The 22,725-nt window shown below is 40.7% G+C and overlaps 1 protein-coding gene across 6 annotated transcripts in view; it reads left to right on the top strand.

Moving 5' to 3' along the window:
• PCDH17 (protocadherin 17) overlaps window positions 1-22,725 on the top strand; it is a 309,624-nt gene that overhangs the window by 158,468 nt on the left and 128,431 nt on the right. For 3 of the 6 annotated variants that reach the window (XM_069640734.1, XM_069640735.1, XM_069640736.1), the window contains one exon: window positions 12,405-12,450. The exons of the other annotated variants lie outside the window; for them this stretch is intronic. In XM_069640734.1, coding sequence (XP_069496835.1) covers window positions 12,405-12,450 — 46 coding nt within the window. The remainder of the gene's footprint in view (window positions 1-12,404; window positions 12,451-22,725) is intronic. 6 annotated transcript variants of the gene reach the window in all.

The following is a 22,725-nucleotide window of genomic DNA, read 5'->3' as shown; positions in this document are numbered from 1 at the left end:
ATTTAGCTCGAGCTGCATGTGATTTTCTGTGAATTTCCTACGTTGTGTGAGGTATTCTTTCATTTTTTGATTGTGACATGGACACAGGTGGTGGTTAGGTAGCGAGTATCGAGCCATTGAGGTTAGGGTTTCGCCTTTTGTGGGGACCCTATTTGAGCAGCAGTTATTTCCTGCCTTGTGTTTATGAAGGGCAGTAACTATGCTGAAAATGTTGGGAGGCGGGAGCATGACGTCTGAAGGAAAGGGGTGGGGCGGAGGAAGGACATTGAGTGGCTGTGAGGGATAACACTAAACCACTACAGGACATGGGTACCATGCCGATGCTCTGTTATAACTTTCATAATCTGCAAGGAAGCAAATGTGTTTTGTGACGAGAACGGAAGTGTGGAAAAGAGGAGAGCGAGTGTGTCATAATGTTTAGGATCCAGTAAGGAAAAGGAACGAAAGCAAGACTTAGCATATGGAGGACACAGACAATAAGTAGACGAAGGGATTGAGAGAGAAGGTAGAGAGCGAGGGAATAGAATGAAATCGAAGAGAAAATATGGGGTGTGCCAAGCCATGGAGACATTTGACGACAAGACAGAAAAAGTTAAAGAGTAGGCATGATTCAAATAAGAGCCACTGGAGTGATGAAAGTGCAGGAGACATAGTGAAAGAGGATAAAGAGTAGAAGTGCCATAAAGTGACACTCTGTGACCGCCAGGCAGGCGGCCGCGGAAGTCAGCTGCAACCTCGCAGTGGGACCTGCATCACATACTCCAGTGCCCTGGCTTCTGACCCTAGTCAGGCCAGCCAGGCTGAAGGGCTAAGACGTGCAGGGCCCACACATGCCGGTGCTGCACCATAGCTGCATCCCTGGTGTACAATAATGGGCAGCACTAGTCTGTCTAGGGGACCCCCAGCCAGGCGTGTCTGTCCCATTACTCCAGGGGGGCACTGTGGCAGGCAGCCTCCCATCCATGGCCCTGCCAAATGAAGTGGACAAAATGGTGTGTCACGAAAGTTGGGGGGCAAACATCCTTGTCCCCCTAAAATGACACCCATGTGTTTATGCATCACTGTGTTGATACGTGTTGTATTGTACTACTGCTGTTTTTGTTTTCTTTCTTCTGCTTTCGATGTCTTCATGAAAAAGGCTGTTTGGACAAACATTTTGACTTCTATGTTTCCACCACAGTGACTACATGTGGTCAATTGATATTCATTTCTGTTCTTTTTTCCTACACGTTGCAAGTAGGCATGGAGACTGGTGGTATCTTTTTTAGTGGATCCCCACGTTGGTGCCTTTGTGATTGACATCTGCTGTTGTGGTACTCCACTTTCCTCTCTGGATGAATGCCCATTTTGACCACTGCTGTTGGTGCCCATGTTGAGTGTCTGGATGTCCACATTGGGACTTAGTAGTGTGCTCTTCCCTTTCTTATTTCGTTTGCATGCATTTTTTCAATTGATGATAGCGGATTTATTGTAATCAATTCGTCCCTGTACTTGCCTATCTCACTCTCTCGTTCTGCAATGTGTACCATCTTAACATCATGTGGCAATGCCAGCATTTGATGTCATCTGATTGCCTGCAAAATGTTTGGATTCAAGTAGGATGATAGTTTCCCTGGGCAGGGGGTGGCCTGTCATTTTATTAGCACATCTCATATATGTAGAAACGTCTATGAATATATCTCACCTGCACATTTACCTGAGTTTCTTACGTGCTTCTGCTGACAAACAGCAACCGAGCAGCAAAAGACTCGCACATGGATTTTTCAGAGTCAATTCCACTTGCAAGTAGAAGCTGTGTGTGGTACTAATTGTATTTTCGAAATGTGTGATTGTTTTTGAATCGCAACGTGCACGCAAGCTGTGTGTGGTTGCAAATGGAATTTGTCCTTACCTCAGTTTGCTATTTAAAATGAACATTTTTGTTCAATTCGGGCTTGTTTTAGAAACTCAATCTAGCAATTTTCTGAAAGTGAAAATACAGCTATAGAGCCACACACATCGGGTGCATTTTATCACTTGTACTGTCTTGTACAAAACATTCATATTTTTGCTACCAGTGTCTTCTCTAGCATTGGATCTTTCAAACATGTGTGGAATCCTCGTTTCCATGTTTCCATAATACTATGTTAAATCATAAAATCAATGATTACAGCACATCAACCTCGTGTTATATCATTTCCCGCTCAGGCAGTGGGATGCTGAGTGCTCCACTCCACCCTCTGCGGCCATGTGCAGAGTATAACCTTAAGTCCTGCTGCTAGGACCCCATTGAACATTGTTTAAATCCTTTAAAAGATTTTGGCTTGGAAACAGGAACTATTTGTTAACAAGATTCTCAGAGAAATTACTTATTTATTCATGTATTTTATTTATAACGTGCTGGAACACGGCCCTTGGCCACGGAGGTGCAGAACAAGATGTACACACAAGAAACACAGCAAGGACTGGCTCTCTGGGGGAGGTTTTCTCTGCAAATGCTGGCTACTGTTTTTTTTCCAGACCACTATACACACTTCACACCTCTTTTTAGGAAAGAGAACAGAGTTAGAGAAGAAATCAAAGAAATCTCTTTTTAGGCCATGCTCGTCACGTGGCCTCAAAAACTTGTTTATAGGTGACAAGCACGTTGAATGCAGTTACTGTTTCCATCCACTTCACATAATGGAGGACTTTAAGAAATGCCAGAGCTTCAGTAATGAAACTCTTAGGGATAGGAATAGGGACACAGTGGGCCTCATTACGAGGTAGGTGGTAGCCATGGCGCTGTTAGTGCCATTGCTGCCCCCTTACCTCATTCCGGGTCCGTGTTCCCGGAATGTGGATTTACTGGGTCATTCCGACCTTGGAGGACCTGGTAAGTCCCCATTCCGGGAAGCATTCCCCATTCCCATTCGAGCCCCAATAGGGCTCAATGGGAATGGGGATGGAGCTAATAACGGGCCCACTATTAGTAAAACCAGGCATTGAGGAAGGGACCCGCTAAGGGACCTCGGAATAGGGTGGTAAGGGATTACCGCACCGGTGTCCTTAGCGGTGCTGGTAATCCCTTACCACCTACCTCATAATGAGGCCCAGTGCCTGTATGTGAATGTCTCTGTATGTGTTTGTAAGTATGCTTTCCTGTGTCTGCTGTATGTGCGGTTGCATATGCCTATGAAGGTGTATGTGCGTCTTCTTTTATTATTTGTGTGTGGGACTATGCACATATGTGTGTCTCTCTATGTGCCTATGCATTTGACTGTTGTTGTATAGCTGAGTTACCTTCTACATCATCGCATGAGGTGTTTTAGGAAAAATCATCATATGTGGCATCACACATCCACAATTACTTGCAATTACATGTTTGTGTACAGCTGGAGGTATTGTATTCTATATGCCACACTGACCTTGTGTAATAATTCACAACTATTATATGAACTGTGTATTGCACACATATACTGCAACGCTGGTATTTTAATTTGCAGGAAATGTGACTGCAACTAAACACATATATGCTGCAAAACAAATAATATGGAATGCAAAAACAGCCATTAAGGCTATTTGTATGAGGTGTTTGATTTCCAGAGATAAAACATTTCAAGGCTGGTGGAAAAACAGCAAAAGTCCCAGTGTCTTTACAAATAGATTGGGTAACAATAAAACCTTCTTCCTAGGTGAAGGTTTGCAGCTTTAAAGTATCATCAGGTCAGCAATGGACACATAATGCATGACGGACAAGTGTACTGAAAGAAATAGCACTGAGGACAATATTTAAGATCTTAAAGGCCACCTTGTACTACACAGAATGCTTTCCTGATGCATTAAGGAAAATACAAAGTGAGACCATTTCTAAACGTATGTCACAAGCAGAATTGAATAAAAACATGTCTTAAATACATTCTCAGATGAATTCCTTCTCTCTGGAGTAGGTTTCCTCTGCAAATTGGGGCACCCTGTCTCAGATTTGGAGTTCATCCCACGGCATATTATTTCAGAATTCCATCAGTCAGGGGGTTATAGGAAGGTATATTTGAAAGCCGTCATGTTTCTTATGAAGAAGTTACTCCTCCCTCATGGGTTTTAGTAAAGATGATGCTCAGAGTAAACTTCCTATAATCCCCTGACTGATGGAATTTAGTACATAAACATCATGCAGGTGGCTAAAAAAACAAGATCAAAAGTAAAGTGATAACCCTTTTTAACTAATCTCTAAGTTAACCTAGCCAGCCATGATCAGTTAAAAAGAATTACATACACACTGAGGAAGCAGAAGTCATTAGTATCTCACGTTACTTATAATATACTGATTTCATTCATTGCACTTTGACTAAATTAAAATAGTTGACCTACATATAAATGATGAAGCGATAAAGAGATAATTTAACTGTAACTTTAGATGAACTAATCGGGAAAATAGATTTTTTACAAATTTGACAGCTTTCTTGTCAACATATCTTTTCCATTTTAAGTCAACTTTTACAGAGAATTCCATCATTTTGTTTTTAAATTGCAACTTTATTCTGCCTCTTTAATTTTTTTATTTTGTTTTGTTTATTTCTTTTAGTAAAGCAGATGTTAATACTCTAACTGGTTATTGGTTTAAACTCATGCGGTTTGGGTGGGAGGGCGTATATTTTTGGGGCATTCAGGAAAAACTGCATCATTAATATCTTAGCCATACCTAGACAGTGATAAATACAATGTATCTTTTGAGCTTTGAGAACTGTCAGACTAGGGTTGTCCAAGCTATGTATACCATAGCATTGCCCTGTAAGACAAATGCAATTATATGTAGCAAAAGACTTGCATTTGTGCTCATTTTCATACCCACAATTCTTTGCTCGTGTGTTTCTGAAATGGAGATGAAATTCCAGTGAGTGCTAGTGGGAGGCACTGTGGCAAGTGTGATTTGGCTCACATTACCTTTATTTCTTTCACATTTCAGATGGAAGTTTTTTTTTCAACCCACCTTAAATTTGCCAGTGTTTGCTAAACATGCCCCAATGCCTGAACCACAAACATGCCAAAGTATACTGTACTGATGATCCCTAATAAGGGTGGAATCAGGTATACAGTTGTTTGAGAACTGTCAGTCTTGGGTTGATCAAGCTTTGAATACAATAACACTGCCCTGTAAGACAAAGGTTTCTGAGACAAAAGGTCTGCATTTGGGCTAATGTGTATACCAGGAATGCTTTGCCATGTTGTTCTTAATTGGAGCGCAACTTCCAGTCCAGTGATGGCTAATGGGTGGTGATGTGCCAGGCATGGATCAAATGACGTCTTCTTCTTCCAGGGCAAGCTATTGTAAGCTATGCTTATGCTCTAGAACCAACATTGCTTGCTAAAGTTCTTCAAATTATAATGAGGTGATTTTAAAAAAAAATGTTTTTCTTGAACAGCATACCATTTTGAAAATCTGAACTTTTTTTCTATTTTGTTGTATTGTGAATGTTGTCCAGAAGGTTTACACCAGACAATATTTGCCATGGTGCAAACACTGTGCAAAATGGTGCTCCACCATTGCCAAGATGTATTTAATACATCAATGGGTAATTATGGAATAAAAGTAAGAAGACAAGATTTCCTATGCATTGTTTTAAAAGATGTGTATTGCCTCGATCAACCATATCTTTATTCTCTAACCTCTTTTCAACATCTTACTTGCGACCTTCAGTACCAATAACAATCCCTTTTTACTGTTCCCACCCTCCTTGTTTTTCATTTTGTTTTTTTGCTCCTTTAGGGTCTAATTCACAAAGCCTGAATCGGGCCCTTGTTCTCCTTGCTAAACATTGGTACTAGCAACCATTTAGCTCCTCTGTCTCTCATTCATCATTATGTTCCTCTTTAAAAGACTATGGACCTCATTATAAGTTTACCAGTCCGGTAGTAACAGTGCCGGTAAGCTACCGGTGCTGTTACTTCCGGACCGGCAATCTACGAGTTGTGCATGCGGATGCCTTTCTGCCCGTCTACTTGTCTACTTCATTAATGGGGCCAGTGCATCCGACCTCCCCATTCCCATTGAGCCCTATGATGCTCAAATGGGAATGGGGAGTAATGAATACCAGCACCTGGCAATGGGGACGGACCGGGTCCGCTGGGGTCGAAATGCCCCCGTATGTCCCCATTGCTGGGTGCCGGTAATTTCATGAGTTTGGCGGCAGCACGGTTACTGCCAAACTCATAGTGAGGCCGTAGTGAGGCCCTATCTTTTCTCTTCCTCTGTAGCTTAAATATGTTGATTTCCTATGAATTGCTATCAATTTGTATCATGTGTGTTACTCAAACAATAAATACAGACAGAATGTACAAATAAAACGTCTTTCATAGGACAGGATAGAGCATACAAAGGATGAGGGCAAGTAGACTTCTTCTGACTTTTTTTCTTAAGGTTTAGGTGTGGGATTTTGAAAATCAGAACCAGAATACTTCAAACCCATATTAAATTAAACTTTGCAAAGGTGGTGTGTAATGTTGCAACAGCAATGGGCAGAAGTATCGTTGGTGTAAATAAGTATAGAAGAAATGTGTATTTGTACCGTGGCAAATTCTGCTCCAGTTCAAGCAGAGGGCAATGTTGCCCTTCACCAGTGCAAAATCAATGTGATGGTACAGTGCTAAAATCAAAATTTGTATTAGTATTTATTTTATTTGTATTGCGCACATGGCCCCAGGGCATCTTGGTGCATTTCTTAGGGAGGGTTAACAAGGGAGGTACGTAAAGCAGCAGTGAATTTACAATGATAGCAAAATGCAACACTGAAATCAAATTTACAAAATGTACATTTTTACTGAGGATCAATATAGCTGAAACGGGTGCACATATTTATAGAGGAGGCACAGATACTAACATAAAATAGTGTAATTACAAGCGGTAAAGGGAGATGATAGTGGAAGTGCAGCAGATTTACATGGAAGATGTGTTGTGGTCCTGCTCGATGAGCCACACTTTGACTTTATTCTTAAATGTAAAGTGAGATGGTTCAGCTCCAAGTGTAGAGGGTAATGTGTTCCAGAGTTTAGCGGCGAGGACTGGGAAGCTAGATCCCCCTGCTTTCTGGAGCTTGAATCTAGGTATTACCAGTGAATGAACTTGTGCAGATCTTAAGGGTCTGTTGGGAGCGTGGGCAGTCAAGCGGTTAGCAAGATAGATGGGTGCCTGGTTTGATTTGGATTTGTGAGTGAGCGTGAGAGTTTTGAGTGATATTCTGGAGGCAATAGGGAGCCAGTGTAGACTTTGTCGCGTGTCAGAGATGTGAGATTTCCTAGGGATGTTTAAGGCTGCCCTTATAGCATTGTTCTGGGTGACCTGGAGCTTATTGATGTTTCTTTGGCTGGTACCTAAGTATAAGGCATTACAGCAATCAATGTTTGCCATGACAAGGGTTCTGATGAGGATAATGCAGTTAGGGGCAGTGAAAAACAATCTGCAAGCTGTTATAAGCTTGCCGGTGCAGGGCGATGCAGATACAACAGCATTTGTTTGTCTTATGAGTGACAAAGGGGAGTCAAGGTAGATACCTAATGTTTTTTTTTATCCTTGGAGACGTTGATGGTATTCCCATCAATGGTAAAGGATTTGAAGATAAGGTCCAGTTTACTGATTCTAGTGTGAGAACCTTAGAAGAGTAGCTTGGTTTTCTCATCATTTAGATACCGTCCATGATGTACCATCCAGGCCTGGATGACTGAGTATACATCGTTAAGTGCTTTAGAGTCAATAGTATGGTTACCTGTGATGGGGATGAGTATTTGGGTGTCTTCGGCATAATTGTTATAGATGACACCCAGATAGTCGAGAATATCAAAAGAGGCATCATAAATACATTGTAAAATATTGGTGAGACGCAAGAGCCTTGTGGGATTCCACACAGGACTGGCGATGGTTTGGCAGAAGGGGTCGGTGAGAAAACATGATAGTTCTGTTTGCTAAAAATGATCTGATCCAGGAGTTGGCTTCAACTGAGAAATGGGCAGCAGTTTTAAGATGTTGGCACAGAATTTGGTGGTTGACCAGGTTGAAAGCTGTCGATAGGTCAAGTAGTAGAAGTACTGCCAATTTGCCTTTATCTTTTAAATCCTCAAGTTGTGTTTTTAGATCAAAAACGGCAGTTTCTGTTCCATGTTTTGTACGGAAGCCCGATTGCCGGAGGCCGAGAAGGTTGTTCGATTCCAGGTAAGCCTGAATTTGTAAATAGGCTGCCCTGTCCAAAATCTTTAGGAGGAAGGGTGCCGTGGTGATGGATCTATAATTGGCCAGGTTACTTGGGTCGAGGGTAGGTTTTTTGATTAAGGGAATAACCCAGACATCCTTGAGGTTGTCATGTACAATCCCAGATTTAAAGGAGGCGTTTATGAGGGTAGCGATAAAGGGGGCAAGCTCATGGGCCACATCTTTGATAATAGGTGCTGGACACGAGTCACCTTGACAGTTGGAGGGTTTGAGCTTTTTGATGACGTTCTCTACTTCACATGTGGAAAGTTGTGAGAGGCTGAATGGTTTGATAGGATGTGTTGAAGTTGTGGTATTAAATGCAGAGTTGAATGCTGCATCTGGGGTTAAGGTGCTTTTTTTATGTTGATTTTAGTTTGTAGAGAAACAGAGACATGGTTGTTCTTTTATACTCTTATTTCGAGGAGAGTGATATCTTTAATTATTTATGGTCATTCTTACCAATGAACCTGTCGCTGTCCTGCATGCTTGCACTTGGTGGTTATGATTTCACTTTATTAAAGATAACAGTCCCCTGACGTGAATGTGGATGACTGAATGTGCTGTTCACAAATGCAACTGCATGATACAGACACACCTATGTTTTAATTGTATGTTATGTTATATTATTAGTCTTTTATTCTGCCCACACCACCGCTGTGGTGGTTTTAATGTGCCAAATTCTGGAGCCAGCCTAGGTAAAACCAGACTTTGGTTTGTGGGAGAAAATGAAAAAGGTAGACAGTACGTGGGAGAGATAAAAAGGGGCACTGGCTAATAATACAGGACATTTGACTTGACTCACAAACATGAAAGGTAATATGACATAAGGGTGTCGAATATTGATCACTTCCATGCATGACTGTGGTATGTGAGCTACTTTGAAAAGGAGAAGGTGTCAGAGCTGCCCATATAGGCACACCATAATTCCATCAGAGCATTTCTAGTGCTATTTTGAGGTAATAATATTCTAAATAATAAATTTCTGATGCATGATGTCCTTGTGGTTTGTTCAAGAGAGCGTATGAGTTATGTGGCCCATTACATTGGCGAGTCTGATTCAATCCTCAATGAGGTAAAGCTAGAATGGGATCTGGTTATATTGAGTCTAATGACAGGGGGGGGGGTGAGTGTCATGAAAAAGCTATTTGTGTAATGGGTGTAGTAGGACACACAAAGCAAGAGTAATAGAACATCTCCCTATCTTGATCCAATGCTAGATGGCTCGAGTGGAGAAGAACGGGAGACTGTGGCACCAGTATGTCCAGTTTGTATGTGAAAACTATACTGTGCTGTAAGGCCGAGCAGAAAGTAACACGTGAGATGAAATTATTCCTGCTCTTTAATATAAGTGGTGCTCTCTAAATATGTGAATGCTACAAAGATTGTAGCTGAAAAGGGGATTTTGAGAAACACCCCCACACTTTTTATACTGGTGGGATGTGCTGCAGCTTTGCAGGTGTAGCAAGGATAGTTGAGTGGCATTGAGGGGAAGGGAGAATGACAACATTGAATATCAAGGGTGAAAACCAAAATGTGCATATGGTTGAGGTGTTTACAAAGGCATGTTGAAAACAAAATCAAACATCAATGTTCAAATTCATTTAACGTATATAATTGATCTCATGATACATCCTCCACATGTACACAGGGTAGAAAGTACCTAGTGTTAAGTGCCTGGACATGTCAAACTGATATGAAAACCAACGTTGTGGAGTATATATTGAATGTTGGACTCCATTGGTGTCACCCTAATGTAAAACAAAATGAGAAAGCAATAGGAAAACACATGTTTTCTGGAATAGGAAGGTGATATGCATTTTCCTTGACCCGTCTCCTGCCTTTGACACTGTCAATCACTATGATCTCCTTAATATTCTCTCTCTTCTTAGGAATTCAATTGACCACTTTACTGGATTAACCCTACCTTGCACATTGCTCTGTGTCCTGGAGCAACAACAACTTTCAACTCACTCCTCTAACTGTTGGTGTTTCACAAAGCTCTGTCTTGGGTCCGCTCCTGTTTACACTCCACACTTCTGCTCTTGGGACACTTATCTCATCCTTTGGATTCTCGAACCAACTCTTCATGGACAACACCCAGCTCTTTTTTTTTTTCCTGAACTCTCCTCTGATATCTCTATCACAATGTCCAATTGTCTCTCTGCCATTAAATATTGGTTGGTTTTGTTCTTTCTGTTGTTAGACTTTACTAAAACAGAGGTGCTCTTCTACCCTGCCAAAAGCTCTGATCTCTTCCTCTGCCTATCCAGTTTACAGATGACACTCTCCACTACTCTTCTTCAGCTAGAAACCTCAGTGTCCTCTATGACCCTTCTCACACCTTCCCTACTTTAATCTCAAAAACTGGAGCAGCAGCTCGCCTCAATCTCCTAAATATTTGGAAAATCAAGCACCTCTTTCCATTCAACACCGCCCTACATCTGTTAACCACTCTCATATTCTCTAAACTGGACAACTGTGCCAGCATCCTCTTTGGTCTCCACAATTATGATGCCTGTCCTCTCGACAAGATCATTAACTTTGCTACCAGGACTCTCTTTGAACTCCCTTAGTTCACACCTACTTCCTCACGCCATCAACAGGCTGGATGACTGATGATGCAAAACAGGGCCGGATTTAAATGTCCTGGTTCACAAATATATCCACAGTAAGGCACCACTGTATCTATGCTCCTCTATCCAACGCTACAAGCCTTCTTGTAATCTCTGCTCTGCCTCTTTGACAATCATAATGGCTCCTCATCCTCACTGTGCTACCTCTCACTTCTGCTCTTTCTCTCTTCTTGCTCCACTTCCATGGAATTCTCTTCCCCTGGACATCCGAGAAACAGTCCACACAGATGTGTTCAAAACCAAACTAAAAGCCTACCTCCATGCCTCCGAGTTACCCTCTTAACCTACCTCTGATCTACCTGCTAGCAAACATGTTTCCATTGCCTCTGACCTGACTTTGACCCTCACTTCCTCTGCCTCTACTCTAGCCCTTCACCCATCATGGTCACATCCCAAGCACAGCTGGCCGTACTGCCTACTTTCACTTAAAAATATCCAATGTTGGTTGTCCTTAATATATGTATGTCCTTTCAAGTATTGTCCCCTGTGACTTTTCCTTTTATTCCCCTCCACGACCAGACCAGAATGTCCCTCAAACTCAGCCCATTGTAAGAAGCTCATTGCTTCCCATCAAATCTGATTTCTTATTTAGTGTACGTTCTTTTGTGATCAAAAGGGCATTGTTCCCCTGGTATATAAATAAATACAATGTATATGTCTATAATCCAGCAAGAGTGTACTAGCTTGTTATAAAGTGTTTATTAGTAGGTCTAGTTTTTCTTAACAGTTCAATTTGCATTGCTCAAAGTGGGAAATGTGTTGGCTCACATCAGACTAGCATATTCCCCACCTGGCTTCACCCCCTTAGTCATTACAAGAACAATGCAATCATTAAAAAAAAAAAAAAAAAAAAAACAAGCGTTTTATTACTTTGTTCTCCACTGCAGTATCACATTGAACTATATGCCATGATTTCATCAGAAATGTTTAGATAATTGGCAGAAATTGGAATAGACACACATAACATGCACGGTATGTTTAAAAAAAGTGCAAGAAGAAAGCGTTTGTTGAAAACGATACTGTTCTCTTGAAAGACGTAATTGGGACAGATCAAACAGGATAGAGGGAAAGTATCCAGTGCCAATCATAAAAATAATAATACTAGAGAATACGTCACTAGAGTGCATGGAGTTTTTCTTGTGCATGCTTAATAATTTGGCGGTCAGACATTGCGGTTCTAGGCCTTATGCAATGACCCCAGAAATACTTTTTGGCACACAGACATGCAGCTTCAAATCTAAACTGTTAGTTCAGAAACTCCATGGCTAATACCTTCTGAGCGTTTCTCAGCCTTTCATCACTTGATGTTAGGAATTGTCTGAAACATTGCAAGTAACGTTTATGGGAATTTCAAACCCATCGCATAAGATTATCATGAATACTTTCAGGGAAATGCAACTGCACAGTTGTTTAAAAATTCGAAATTTTCTCTGCCCGTACACCTACTTTCTATTCGGTATTTCACTAATGCTGTATTTTGTTTGCATGCTGAAATATGCATTTTCCTGAATGCTGGCCCTGTGCACTTATGGAAGTCTGTTTTTGTTTTTAATTATGTATAAAATTCACAGCTTCGTTGGCACATAAAGAATTGCAGATTCAACACGAGCTGTTTGTGTAAGTATGTGTTTATGTTAATAGACCTCTTAAGTGGTTATGTGACCCATCTAAACACTTCTCTCATTCGCACACAAACAGGATTCTGATATAGTCACCTATGTGTTTGAATTTCTAAGTGTTAAACAACAAAGAACGTCACCTGACACATGTTCTCAGCAGTAAGTCCACCTCCCCGGAGTGAGGGAGTCTAATCCTGGTTATAAACACTGTGCATATCCAGGCAGAATATTGGTGGGATGGCTTAGAGCCATGCAATCCATCCGCAGTGCCATCTTACTGCATGCTGGGAAGGAGCACACTGTGAGTGTTCTCATCATGATGGCTCTATGCAAAATTACATCTCTGTCATAGTGTCAGAATAGCCTTTAATGACCTTGTGATCTTTGAGACTGGGGTGGAATAGCAATGAAAACAAACATGCTAGGATAGAGAGAACACAATTAAATATATTATCGATATAAACTGTGTAATAATTTCCAGTTTTTACCTTTTCTGTAAAGCAAATGGTCCTTTAGGTATACAGAATACTGCTGGAAATAATTTACCACAACCAAAAATGATTATATGATTTGCAATCTTTGATATAACAGGATCATTTTATTTAAGATTGTGACCATGTATTTTTGACACCCTAAATTTGCTAACATGGTTACTGCAACGTTTTTTCCAGGACTTGCTTGTCTGACACACTGTGAATAAAAAGGGGGGGAACAATCATTTAATGTGATTAAAGACGTAGAAAAAAACAAAACTTCAATATCCGAAAATCCACTAAAGCTAATTTTGCTAAAATAATTGCAGTGGCATGTGGTTAGATTTCAATTACAGTTTTTCATTTACCATAGCAACTTGAAGCAGAGGCTCTGGCTTTCATTGTGTTTGAAAAGGCATGTCAATTTACTAGTATGTAATGTGTAATGAATAGCAGTTGTATTTCACACCAAATCCCAACATTGCAATGGTGCTTATTGCTTCTATCAGGGACACGTCCATGAAAGGAACAATAGTTTAAGTTACTTTCTAGTTGCCAATTAGAATATAACTTGCAAAGGTGTTCTTTTATGCACATGTTGTCTACATTTGTGTGTCTTAGTCTCTTAACTTTAACTATTAGGCTTGTGAAAGTAACTTGAATTTAAGTTAGATAATCCAAGTCGGTCAGGATACTTGATCAAACAATGCAAACATATGATTACCTTTGATTTTAAAATCCTTTGATTTCAAGAATCCTCATGTTGTGAATATTTTACTCACCATTGTGACTACTGAAATCCTAGTCCATAATCCTCTTTGATCCATAGTCATCAGATATATTTCTAGCTGGACACGACTGGAGCCTCTTTGTACAGCACATTTCATGTCTCCAAATAGCAAATATTGGGCTGAATATTTTTGGCTGACACCTCAGACTGCACCCTTGCTGATCTGAGCCTCTGCATTTGCCATAGGCTAAAACACATCTTTAGAGCAATGTGCCATTTAGAAACTTAGTGACACAGCACAGACCACAATGTGCTATAGTCTGTTGAATACCAGTTCTATAAAGCACGTGGAACAGAAATGAATTAAAAGTAGCAACTTGTGTATTTATCTTTCTCAAGGAATTTGAGCAGTTTAGAATTAAATTAGCAGGTAGAAATAAAAATATCTTAAACGATACTCCACAAAGTAACAACATAAATAAGGCCTATAACAAACACCAACAAAAGTATATATAAATATTGTGTTGAGTGGAGTTCAATGCAATATTAGTTTCCATTGTAACATAGACATTTAATTGGAAGGATGCAACACGTCGGTCGTTAATAACCCATATAGGGCCTCATCACGAGTTTGGCGGTAACCCTTAAATCCGGCCGTCGCGCTATTACCGCTGGATTTAAGGGTCTGCCAAATCAGGGCTTCGGCGGATTTCTCCCCAGCTCTGAGCTGGCGGGAAATCCACTGAAAATTTGCGCTATTACTGCCGGCGGGAAATCCGCCGGTGGTAAGAGCGCGAAAATTCCCCATTGAGCCCAATGTGGAATGGGGCATTCCCGAATGGGCTCAGTGGGGAATGGGGAATTCCATTACTGCCAAACCCGTAATACCGGCAGCTTTACTGCCAACTTTACCGCCCAACTCGTGATGAGGCCCATAGTGTTTGCTGGACTTAGACTGGTTTATGATAGTTTTGATTGTAAATATTTTAGCTTTATGTTTGGGATGTTTTCCATCTTCCAACGCTACATTTCGTTAGACTGGAGGGATGGATGGATGGAGGAAAGATGATTATGAACTAGAAGTGCTGTAGTGCGTTTGGTGAGTAATGCATTCTTACTCTTAGATACCTAGCCTTACCTTCATACTTGTGATGGTTTATACACTATGGGCCTCATTACACGGTAGGCGGTGGACCAAGGTGCTAATAGCACCTTGGTCCATGCCGGTAAAATACCGGCACCGCCTTGGTGGAAAGGGGAATTACCGCCCTATTCCAAGGATGGCGGGGCGGTAATTCACCATTCCACCATTGCCCTTCCCCATTCCCATTTTTGCCCTATAGGGCATAATGGGAATGGGGAAGGTGCTAATTACGGTACCGCAGGCGTTAAAGTACCAACCCGCTAAGGGACCTCGTAGTAAGGCGGTAAGGCTTAACGGTCACCGGTACCATTACCGGTGACCGTTAACCCTTACCGCCTACCATATAATGAGGCCCTATGAGTGATTTGACCTTCAGGCTACAAACATCACACACACACACACACACACACACACACCTTTATTTACTTTAAAAATGATATAAAGAATCACACAAAGTGATAATTATAAGACCGATGGATTACATGTCACTAATAATTAAAATTGAAATAATATAATTTGAATAATACATAATAAACATATTTGAATACCAGAATTTGAATTTTGTAGCACAATAGTGTATACACACACGCACACATATAGAATTCCATTGACCAGGGGAACACATAAGACCTCTGAGTATCCTTATGCATGACTCCTGCTAATTGAAAAGCTTGAATGTTGATTCTCTGAGAAATTGCCCAATTTGATCACGAGATAACACATAACTGGGGATCTGATATTGCATGTTAATGTAAAACGTGGCTGTGCTATTGCTGGTAAAGCTCAACAGCAGGCACCATCCTTTATAGAGAGGAACGGTTTCTGTGTCACATTGATTGCCTTCATTTGGAGGACATTGATGTTGGACAAAAGGTTTTCCAGACCCTGTACATCAGGAATCATGAATATGTCCATAGTTGTCTCGCAGCAAACTAAAGGAGAATCTTCAACAATGAACATGGGATTCTTGTGGGGGCTACTGAAATTGACAGTCCAGTGCCATGATTTCCTCCTGTGTCCTCATATGTGTATCCCTTTTGATGACTGTGTCAACAGAGACATTGGAAGACTGAGTGTGACAAGTTAATACCACTGAGTTGCCAAATGAAGTTAATCTGCCCCATCGTTTGCCTGGCCATAGGAACCATCAAGATGTAGCCAGAATGCCCATGTGCCTGTGAACCAGAAACACAGGGACATTTGTTGAGCCAAAATGTAGTATGCCATGGAATTGATGTTGCTGAAACAATCCAGGATGGACAAGAATCCAGCTTAGTGTCGCAGAAGAAGAGAATGAGGGTGTTCATCTCATCCAGAATCAATGGTGTTTTCTTCCAGTTTATTGTTAAACCCAATAAAGGAATACATCGAGTAGCCTCCTTTGTAGACAAAATGCCAGACCAGCCAGTCTTATATGTACATCTGCCATCAGTTTGGTGAATACTCATGGAAATGGGTTAAGGTGAAACAGCAACACCCTCTAACAGAACTGCCTGTCTTATGAAGAGAACTATATGAAGGAACTGCTGTGTTCCAAAACCAAATCTGAAGGTATGCATCTTTCTGATCAACCATACATGTCCATTCTCGCGGCATGGGAGACATCTAGATATTTGCACTACTGGTGGCCATCTTGAATCTTTCTGTAGGCTAACCTTGTGAATGTCTTTCTATCAGGACATTTTCTACCGCCCTGAACTCAAGCAAAGGTTGATTTGCAGACATCAATTCTGCAGAGGTGCATTGGTTAATGGGAGGCAGAGAGGCAGAACAAGGAGATCATTTGGATAGTAGTCTTTTCGGCCTCCCAATTATTATTATTTATAATTGGGCATTTATAATGTGCTTAATACTCAGAGGTTTCTAAGCGTGGACCCAGGCTTCAAACCTGTGTTTATCCACGTTGTCTTGCTTCCAAGACAAGCACGTTGCCCCGTTGCCCCTGAGCTATCCAACCAGGACCAATAAAGACATCAGTTGAAGGATATGGTTTTTTTCATTCCTAAATAAGAATGCTAAAGTTTCCCCTACAGTGAATCTTCTATAATTCTTTGGAATTACAGTCTGCATCAGGCTGAGAAAAACACCCTCTGATGTTTTTTTCTTTTCTCTTTCTAATGGGATCGTTTAGGATAGCAGTCCTGTTGTTTATTGAAATCCCTGCATGAACAGAGACACTACTGTTGCATGTAACCCTCATCATCTGTTGATCAGAATAGATCTGCCACATCAAATTAGAGAACAATAACGTTTTCTTGTGTGTCAGCTTGGAGTGTATTCTCCATGTTCTACGTTTGTTGCCACACGTCCAATATGATGTATACAATGTTGATGCAGTGTCAACTTGGTGCAAAGTGGACTAAAGAAAATCCCTTGTGACTGCTTAGCCCCCTAGGCGTGATACAAATTGAGCCTGGTGGTCTGTTGTAAGCCCTTGGTCGAACCCAGGGACATTGATTGCAATACAGCAAAAACCTGGAAGTATTTGCTGCATGAATTTGCAATGAGAGGCATATCAGTGCATTGTGCTTTTCATATTATCTTGAAATGCATCCTCCTAACCTAGGGGGGACAATGCATGTGTTTGATTTACCCTTGACCCAATACATGGCTGCACATAATATGGAAGATTGAGCCTATTTGTGAGAAAATAGACACATCTTCTTGGAAGACAGTGGAATTAATATTAATTTGTACCACTAATTTAGAGTTAGTGTTTTTCAAAAGGGCCATTATTTCTTAGAGGACATCTTTGGAATTTCAAATGCGCGGTCTTGTATTCTGCGATCACTGGTGTGTGCACTCAAGCTGTCTGCAGAGTTGGGTTTGGGGACTGATTGCCGGAATCAACATTATCTCCACTAAGGTCTTGCAGAAAATGGAATGTCAGCACCCTTGTCCTCAGAACCAGGACCTTGGCCTAAACCCTCTGATCCAGATTCCTTAGGCCCCCAAACATGGCCCCTCCCCCCAAAAAAGGCATCCTACTGCAAATCACCATAGAATAATACTAACTTGTCAGATCAACATAACCGGGAGAAAAGGACATAAACAACTGCTCACTAACCCTACTAAACACTGTCTAATACTCTGCACACTCACCCTCAAAAACTGAACAGTTCAGACACATATACCTGATGCAAAAAAAAAAGAAAACCACAAACTACAAATATTCCACAACACCCAACAGGGAACTAAACCAATCACACACAAAATCAGCCCATATGCACTCCTGCACCCAACACTACATAACGTCGAACAACTAAAAACAAGCCAGCACACTGTGACTTTTATTTCTGAACTGAAGCTACCAAAAGCACATCAAAGCCCTCTTGCACTTTCCCCTCTCAATCCCACCAACTAAACCCTCCCAACCCCCTTCCTTTTCACATCCACCAAAGCGCCTGGAGACCATGAAAATGGCAGTGGTGCACAGTATTAATCACAATAACATAATGCAATGAGAAGGCCTTTGGCTAGATCTAGTAGTAGCGCTTGGAATCTTGAATGCAGTGGGAGTTGGGATAATTCCAGAGCAGCCTCTGTCAGAAGCAGAGTGGGATGTAGTATGAATAGACAACCATGGTATGGCTGTGTGTAGGCATTCCTTCAATCATTGCATATGTTCAATGTGGGACAGTTAGTTAATTGCCAAAGAGGCTACATGTCTCTGAAATTTGGCCAATACCCAGTCCTCCCTCAATTCCTGAGAGCACCAGAGTGAGTGAGGTGGTATTTAGTCTGGATGCAAAGCCAGGGAATGTACTCAAAACATATTTGCCCCAACGGATTAGGCACTGGTCTGTCCTCAGGGTGAACCATAATTTAAGTCCTCTTGTTGGGGCAAAATCAAGGATTGTTTTGGGTAAGTGAGTCGTATTGGCCACAGGACATTGGGTGCACCAATAGTAGCACTGTGAAGGAAGCCCTGAAATATGATGTTGTTAAGCAGTGGTCCAGGCTATAGAATGGTGTTGTTCCCTTCTGGCCAATTGAGAAGATATCCACAGTAAAGGTTTCTACAGAGAAAAAAAGGTATTTTACTTATTATGGTTCCTTTTAATGTGTGGAAAGAACTCTCGAAATATACATCTCTCAAACATGACCTCTCTGTGATGTAGTTGCTTAGATATTGTCTTGGCCAAACGTTTGTCAAACACTAAGCATCCGGGCCCAGACATGTGAGTCACAGAGTAAGAGGGTTGGCCTGAAAGACCTGATGTGAATAGGACCTTCAAAGAGAAAGCCATGCAATGTGCAGCATAATTGGAGGGAGGATCAGGATTCAAAGATGAAATGAGAGAATGAAACAAGATCAAATAACAGAAATGTGAGCAAAACAGTTTCTGATTCTGCCAGCTTAGAGAACAAAACTTTTTGTCAAATTAATAGGGTAGTTAAAGTTGGGTGTGGAAATAATAATACATGTGGTTTAGCTTCTCTTTTTGAAACAAACATATTTTCTCTATATAGAAGCCCCTGTCCCCTTCTGGCCCCATTATGATAATCTTCAGTAAGCAGGGTGGAAACAGAATAGGGCATAGAAGTATATTATTTATAAATGGGTGCCTGCAATTTTACAGATGTATTAATTGATTAATCGTTTGTTACATGCTTAATACCGGATACCAGTCCCTAGGTGCGGGGCCAGGATTTTAAACTATGTTGTTCTGCTTTGTCTTGTTTCCAAGGCAAACACAGTGCCCCTGAGCTATCCTCCCATATAGAATTAATAGAAACTGAATTCAGGCCACTAGTGTGCTGTAATATGTCATAAAATAATGTAAATATACATCTTTATGTTTATGCATAATACCAAGTAGTAATCAATTTTTAAATAATCCCATTATGACAGAGAATGAAGATCACAAAAAGGAGGAGTAATGACATTACCCAAAATTCTGCTGGAGTTGGACACCATGCGATGAACCAATGTCTCTTGATTCAACTATCCAGAATGGAGTCTGTAAAATACTTATCCCCTCAGAATTCAGCCTAACAAAATGCACACTATGTGCTCTTCACTTATTATCTCAGTTTATGGAAATGGGCAGTGTTAGCTGAGAGCAAATAACTATAGTTAGTACTTGCTGCATGCTAAAACACAATGGTACTAAAGCCTATCTCTGGGAATGTCTCCCTACAAAAGACATCCACTCAGCTGCACCCTGTGTAGCAAGGGAAATTTGCATGGGGCATGTCCTTTCACATGTTGCAATCTCACACTAAGCACAATTGATATTATGATGCTAGAGACCAGTTTTTACCTGTGGATACGATCATCCATGGAAGAGACACACCACACATCAACTTTCTTGCCTAAGGCACACTCTACCAGGGTCATGATTTCAGATGCTGGTGCCCAAAGGCAGAGTTATTGTGGGAATCTTTATTAATCACCTTAAAGAATCAAGATCTAGCTCTTATCATCTTAATTTAGTAGAAATCAAGACACATATTTGAACATGTCATACTATTGTCACAGTCCTGAAATGTACCACTCATTGTGATAAGCAAGTCTTCAACGTATGTCCTGCCAGTTACACAAGTCATTGAAGGCACACCTCAAATTCTTGTTTAAGAATCATGGGACCATTCTCAACCCAATCTTCACTCCTGCAATTTAGCAGCATGACTTGTCAGGTTAGAAAATAGGGGCATATATTTTAGGAAGGAATGATGGGACTTTTGTTATGCAGTTTGTCTTCAAAAGCATCAGTTTTTTTGAAGAATTAGGCACAGTTAATTTATTTTTGTTTTCTTTAAAAAAAAAGAACATAGATAAGTCAATTGCCGTTCCTTTGGGTTTCTTCTATTCTATTCCTTATCCATTCAGCATCCACAGAGTGGAAATACAAATCTTCCATGTGCACATGGTGATCATTTGTGTGTCTATGGAAGAAATGATGGAACTTTGTTCACAGAGTTAGTAATCTAGTATTTCCTTGGGTGACAATACATTCACACATGTGAGGGTGCCAGATCTAGAATTGGAGAATTGTATTGTGATAATCAAGACAATGAACATACATGATGCAATGCAAGATTCCCTATGATATTTTATGGTATGAAAAAACATCAGTCCAAATTACTGTGCTTCTGTTGAGAGTTTTCCAAAACGTATTATATTTGCGTGAAAGGACACACAACAACAGCTCCATTCCAATGTGTCACTCACAACATAAGCACATTCATATGTAACAAGATGTTCAAACAATGCTTTGAATATTGGCACCCTTTGCATGTATTGCCTTGTGTGCATTCATTCCTCGGCCTCTTCTGAAATCATGAACTTGGATCTTGGATTCAAAAACGGTTTCATATTTGCTTCTCAAGTCAATAAAGTCATGAATGTCTTCTCCTATAAGCTGGGCTCTCTCAAAACAGCCCCACCTTTGTTAACTCTGCATGCCTACGTCTTAGACCCCAGAGACACAACTGCATCAACCTTACCTTGGGCTCCCTGGTCTGCTTCTTGTTGCAAAGAGAATCGTGTTTAAGTTCTTCTGAGGTTTAAAATTCAGTTCCAAAAACGAAATATCTACACCCAATCAGCTCTCTCCACTTTTCCTCTCAAATATTCTTGAACATTCTGCGGAATTTTGAGTGTGAGGCATTTTCTGAAACGACCTGCCTTAGCCCACGCAGAAATTAATACTCTGTCCCTAACGTAATGCTTCCTTTTAAATGTAGTGCCAGGCCAGGAAGTGTTCACATTTATATTAGCAATGGTGATTATCAGAGGCATGGGCTCACAAATTAACTTCCACTTCAACTGGTTTTCCTGATGCAAGACAGTCACAGAACAAAGCACATGGAAGTTACAACATTTTTCAGGTCTCTGATTTAGAAATCCCAGAGTAAAAATCCTCTTGCAGAGCATACATTTATTTTGTATTTTTCGGGTGGATAATTTCCACCCAACAAATAGCGTGGGTGTGAATAATGGAAATGTGAGGTGCAGAGGCTTGAATGCACCACTACCAGAAATGTGATCCCGGAAACCAGAATAGGGGTAAATCAGGATGCAGGTTGGTCAACATGCTGGTAGCAGCAATTATCCAGCCCCCCACCTATTTATGCCCTTGAGGTCAACGGTGTTGGCCTTGTACCTATCACTTAGTTGTATAAGAGGTTTCGCAGAATGTGTACACAAATCCTAAACTCCCACTGGATGCAAGTATACTTTAAAACCCATGGGATCTTTGTGTAGGTCTTCCCAGAATAAGGACACAATGAACACAGTGATCTCTGTGTATCATGGTCTTAGTGGAATTGATAAATTAATTATGATTTTATTTTAAGAAAGCAATCTATACATTAAAAGCATCCCTTGCACCTGGCCCAGGCCTGTTGATTAATGTCACAATTACATCTAACTCAGAATTGTAGCCAATGTTGTTTTTTAGGGTGTTCATGGTAGTAAGTAGCTTGGGGCTTTTGCAATCAGAATATTCTGATTCCTACTTACATAAAGTGTAGCAGGAAAGAGCTGAAATGTCACCATCTGAAAACAATGCTAGAATATTTTCTAATATGCTTCTGGAAGTGCATAACACTTTGATTTAACATGTTTTAGATGTGAAACATGCCATTGCAATACAAATGTCTTTTAATTGCTGCCTTCATAGGTTTTAGCACAGGCTTTGACTGAGTTAACCACTCAAAATGATTGGAAGAATTGGCAGCATGGGAGATTGATTAGGTATTAGTGAATCTCAGTATTACCCTTTATAATTAAACAACAGTTCATATTTAGTTATGTAATGACAGGGCTTTAAGATTTGAAATAAGGCTGACATGGGGCTCAAGTAGGAAGTTGTTATCCCACACTCTTTTTAATCTTTATTTTGCAGAACGTTTGAGTCCGGAGCCAAACATAGAATTTTTCCTTCAAGGATAGGTGGAGTCGTAGCTTAATAGACA

This window comes from Ambystoma mexicanum, chromosome 7q (assembly GCF_040938575.1).
Source record: "Ambystoma mexicanum isolate Mex_15411 chromosome 7q, UKY_AmexF1_1, whole genome shotgun sequence".
Taxonomy (NCBI): domain Eukaryota; kingdom Metazoa; phylum Chordata; class Amphibia; order Caudata; family Ambystomatidae; genus Ambystoma; species Ambystoma mexicanum.
This window is presented reverse-complemented; position numbering and strand designations above follow the sequence as displayed.